A 5,425-nucleotide genomic window follows, 5' to 3' on the forward strand; every position below is an offset into this window, starting at 1 on the left:
CCGCTCTCCACAATCACTATCAAAACAAATTGAAAACTATTTCCCGCTTCAAAAACCCCGACAACAAAACCCACATTGCAGAAAAACCAAACCCACACCGTAAACAACACAAACAAAAACAAACTTCCAATGTGAAAAAAAAAATATTAGCAATTGCAGAAAAGCTGAAAGAGAAAGGATAGAAAAGAAAGACTGGAGGAAGAAAAAGAAGCCTAAAATAAAAACGTAAACCAAAATATTTAAAATATTTAAAAAAATAACTAATTACATGGAATGCAGAAACAATTAAAATATTATTCTTTTCCCCGCATATTTTGCATGACATTTTTCTTATATGAAACAAAACCTGCCACGGAATTGGTTCAATAGAACAAATATTCTGTACTCTTTACACTGCACTAAACGGTTAAGCAGTGATAGCAGAAGTACTTCACTTTCAGTTCCGAGATATTCCGCACTTACCACGTTCTCACACTTTCCCACACCCAACAACAACTACAAAATATTGACATATTCCTTCTAGCGAATGGAAAATCGTTCAGCCTTTGGATTCTCCAATGTCGACAATTGCTTTTCCCTTTCTTCAATTCCATTGCGCTTTTCTTCTGCTGCTGAATCTGCTTGCAGGTTTCGCTCACTGCCGCGTTCCCTCCACTCTCGAAGGTCCCTTTGATCCCGTCACCGTTCCGTTCGACCACTCCTTGCGCGGAAACGCCGTCGACTTGCCGCCCTCCGATCCCCGCGTTCGCCGCCGCGTCTGGGGTTTCGAGCCTGAACAGATCTCTTTGTCTCTATCTACCACCCATGACTCAGTTTGGATCTCGTGGATTACAGGTATCTCGACTTGGACTATGTATACTAATATCAATATGATTTTAAATGAAGAAATTTAGGGACGAATTCGACCTGCTCAACAGTTTAAAGTAGTTCACTATTGCGTCTACAATTGATTTTAAGTGTGTTATTTATGCTTGAATGTTTTCTCTACAAGAAGTTGGTAGTACAGTTAAGTATAAATTTATTTTATCCAGTTCAAAGTCTATGCCTAAATCTGTTTAACCTCGAAATCAGTAGAATTAAACATATGAATTTTCATCTAAGATCACGTTAGCTGGCATTTTTGTGTGATTTTGAATCATGTAACGTGAACTCAAAATACACTTATAATAAGTGAATTGAACATAAATTAAATTGGGTTTGGATAATTTTAATCCAAGGTGGTGTAATTCATGATGGTTTTCGTGGATGATGATGTGATAATAACAGGGGAGTTTCAAATTGGTTTCGACATCAAGCCTTTAGACCCTCAGACTGTCTCAAGTGTTGTTCAATATGGAACTTCGAGATTTGATTTAGTGCATGAAGCTAGGGGTCAATCTCTCATCTACAGCCAGCTCTATCCTTTCGATGGCCTTCAGAATTACACTTCTGGAATTATCCATCACGTTCGACTCATAGGTGATATTTCCCCCCATTTCTTTCCTAGCAAGAGTTCAATATTACGGACTTTCCATATCACTGTTTCTATTTCAGTGTTTAAGTTTTATGTCAAATTATAGTAATGTGTTGTCTATATACCCTGTGTAATATGTCATTCAAATAACTTTGGTCATTGTTCTTGAACTAAAGTTGATATTGTATGCAAGTTTCGTGTACTGTTTACTTAAATACAACTACTATATGTTATTGTACTTTTTACTGTATATGTAGGATTGGAACCAAGCACACTGTACTATTATCAATGTGGAGATCCTGCATTACAAGCCATGAGTGATATATACTATTTCAGGACCATGCCAATTTCTGGTCTACATAGCTACCCAGGAAAAGTAGCTATAGTAGGAGATCTTGGTCTCACTTATAATACAACTACTACCATAGGTCACCTGACTAATAATGAACCTGATCTTATTCTATTGATTGGTGATGTAACCTATGCGAATCTGTATCTCACAAATGGAACTGGCTCTGACTGTTATAAATGCTCGTTTCCTCAAAGTCCTATACATGAAACTTACCAGCCTCGATGGGACTATTGGGGAAGGTATGTAGACAAATTGCATAACTTCTACACAATAGTTTAAGGGTGACAAAAAAGAACCGTGACATTATATTTTATATTATATCTTCTTATGCTATCATCACTGAATGATTCCAGGTTTATGCAGAATCTAGTAGCTGAAGTTCCAATAATGGTGGTAGAAGGAAATCACGAAACAGAAGAACAGGCTGATAACAGGACATTTGTGGCCTACAGTTCTAGGTTTGCATTCCCCTCTGAAGAAAGTGGATCTTCATCCACATTGTACTACTCTTTCAATGCTGGGGGCATTCATTTTATTATGCTTGGGGCCTATATTAGTTATGATAAAAAAGGTATTTCCCTGTTCTACCCCTTTACACAGTGCTGTCATTTTCCTTTAATTGATTTATTTTGAGTTGTTACTTATTAGTATTGATTCAGTGGACACACTTTTCAGTCCATGTTCGAAAGACAGAAAGAAAATTGTAAGGAAATGTTAGCCTCTAAAGAAAGATCAACCAGATACTTAAATATTCTACCTAGCCCATAGTATTCTACGTGGGACTTGAGTACCCATAATATCCAAGTTCATATCAGTTTAGTGTCTACACTGACCGGCCAATAACTTTTAAGCTAGCACCATCAGATTAAATACTGCAACTTAAAATGAAAAGATAATGAGCTTAGAGAATGACCCTTATGAAACTTCACTGTACATTACTTTTAAGCTCGGACGATCAGAGTAAATACTACAACTGCAAATGAAAAGATAACGAGCTAAGAGGGTGACCCTTGTGAAACTTCATTGTACCCTGCTTCTCAAGAATGTGGAATGCTATTTGAGTTAGTCATATATTTGGATTCATTTATATACTACTACTTGTGAAACTACTTTGATTGACCATGTATTTTGTATGATAAATGTGGAAGAAATTTCCTGTCTGATATAACACTCTTGCCTAAGTCAGAAATTGAATCAAAAGAAGCCTTAACACAAGGCCTAAATTTTGAAAGAGCAGCAATGCGATTTTGTTATTACAAGTTACAACCAAAGCGAAAAAGGAGAAGATATAATATGATCTAAAAATATAGGCAAGTTTAAAATATCATTTATAGTGGATAGAACGGTTAAATGGGAGTTGAATGTGTTTAAAATTTGCATTGTAAATTCAAGTGCAGTTGACTTGTTTATTCCCGCTTCTTGTTATCTGAGATGCTTATTACTATGGCAGCTGATCAATACAAGTGGCTGGAGAGGGATCTGGCAAGTGTTGATAGATCACTAACTCCCTGGCTTGTAGCAACTTGGCATCCACCATGGTATAGTTCTTATGAAGCCCATTATAGAGAAGCAGAGTGCATGAGGGTGGAAATGGAAGACCTGTTATACTTGTATGGTGTGGATATAGTATTCAATGGACATGTGAGTCATCCTTAGTCCAAATAAATTAAATGACGATAATCAATTTTAGTTTGTTCTTTTACATCCTAAAAGCGTAATCTGTGTTTGTATTGCAGCATATAATAATAAAATAAAAGCAATCTAAATATCTGGTTATCGATTGTTTTTCTGAAGCAAATTAAAACACGTATCAGCAAAGTTTACGGATTTTATGTCTGATCTTCTTCCTACATTTGTTCAGTACAGGCATGCAATTAAGAAGTTAACAATAACGCATATATGCTCGTGTACTTAGTCAAACATTTATGATTTAAGCCTAAGCTTGTGCTTTTTACTTAAATTGAATAACAGGTTCATGCTTATGAGAGGTCCAATCGGGTTTACAATTACAGTTTAGATCCATGTGGTCCTGTCCATATTGCAGTTGGGGATGGGGGTAACAGAGAGAAGATGGCAATCAAATTTGCAGACGAGCCTGGTCATTGTCCTGATCCATTAAGTACTCCTGATCCTTATATGGGTGGCTTTTGTGCAACAAATTTTACATTTGGTCCAGAGAGTGAGTTTTGTTGGGATCACCAGCCAGATTACAGTGCTTTCAGAGAAACTAGCTTTGGCTATGGGATTCTAGAGGTACCATTCCTTTCCTACCCCACCCCAATTATGGTGGTACAAATTTCGTTATATTCAATAAATCCATATACTAATAGTTATGCCTACTCAAAATTAATTAACTGGTGGATAGTTGAACGTATAAAGCTTTGTTATATCATGTTCAGTCCTGATGCTATAAATAAATAGTTGTTACACTAGAATGCTGCTGTGTTGCTAAAATTAAATAACTCTTCTGAGAGTTTTTTTTTTTATCAGCAATGAACTCTTCTGAGAGTATACAACCTTTCAAAATTGTATTACACTGGATTTTATTTCTTTTAATAAAAAAAATATATACTTTGGGAATAAAGCATACTCACAATTATTGATCGGACAATCAACTGTTAAGTAATGAGATAAAATCAAATACACGATACAAATTGAAGTTAATTACAATCTCAACAATTGATATTTAATAAACGGTTATTATTGTACTTTAACTTCTAAAGTACACTTCCCTCATTTTAGAGGAGCCAAATAGTTGCAAAATGTATTTTTTTTAATTTTTTATGACCTCTGAGGGCATTTGCGTTACTAGCTTATGGAACCTCAAATTGGCTGAACAAAGTAACCAGAACTTTCACTCATCTGCGGTGTTTCAATATGTCGTATGCAGGTGAAGAATGAAACGTGGGCTTTGTGGAGTTGGTATCGTAATCAGGACTCTTACAAGGAAGTTGGGGATCAAATTTATATAGTGAGACAACCTGATATATGTCCTGTCCCTCAGAGGGTGTCCGGAGATTTTATTGCTTCGATTTAAGAGACACGAGGAGGAGTGCATTTGCTGTCATTGATGAAAATGTCACGACTGGGTTGAGTAGAGTAGTTAAGATGTTAATGCTACCTAGCACTAGTACCCATTATCACAATAAACACTGTTGTTTGGTAACGATCAATATAAAGAATGTGTAACAAAAGTATAACGTAAATAAATCCTCAGTATTTTGCTAAAATGAAAGCACTACAAGAAAAAGCTTGATTATCTACGGATTATTACATACCAATTTTTTTTCTTATGTAAATTTAATTTACCCACAATTCTATCCGTAGGTAATATTAGGCAAAAAAAAAAAAAGTAGAACCGTGAAAAGTAAAGGAAAGGTGTACTTACCTACCAATCAAAAGTTGGTGGGAAAAGATAAGACATGGGTAATATAATTTAAGTCATGGGTAAATTAAAAAAAATTACCGCAGTGCCTATTTTTTTTTGTTCGAAATTTTTCAACATGTTTGGTTTCAAAGACTGAAAGTGCACTGTGTACTGCATTGAAAACCCAAAGCATTGAAATAAAAAAGTGTTACCCGAATAAGATCCACGTTCCCAAATCAAACCTCTCCACTTC

General features: G+C 35.6%; 1 protein-coding gene across 2 annotated transcripts; it reads left to right on the forward strand.

Moving 5' to 3' along the window:
• The first annotated feature begins 364 nt into the window (after positions 1 to 364).
• On the forward strand, positions 365 to 5,035 carry PAP15 (purple acid phosphatase 15). 2 transcript variants are annotated; one of them, XM_068631459.2, is made up of 7 exons: positions 365 to 834; positions 1,267 to 1,458; positions 1,711 to 2,044; positions 2,159 to 2,376; positions 3,256 to 3,446; positions 3,777 to 4,058; positions 4,696 to 5,035. In XM_068631459.2, exons 1-7 carry the CDS (start codon positions 558 to 560, stop codon positions 4,840 to 4,842), a joined length of 1,641 nt encoding a protein of 546 aa, XP_068487560.2. In that variant the 5' UTR covers positions 365 to 557; the 3' UTR covers positions 4,843 to 5,035. The 2 variants fall into 2 exon arrangements, with proteins under 2 accessions (XP_068487560.2, XP_090150659.1); XM_090294533.1 differs by having other exon boundaries at positions 2,169 to 2,376.
• The last annotated feature ends 390 nt before the right edge of the window (positions 5,036 to 5,425 follow it).

The sequence above is a fragment of the Phaseolus vulgaris genome, chromosome 8 (genome assembly GCF_051622355.1).
Source record: "Phaseolus vulgaris cultivar YP4 chromosome 8, ASM5162235v1, whole genome shotgun sequence".
In the NCBI taxonomy this organism is placed as follows: Eukaryota; Viridiplantae; Streptophyta; class Magnoliopsida; order Fabales; family Fabaceae; genus Phaseolus; species Phaseolus vulgaris.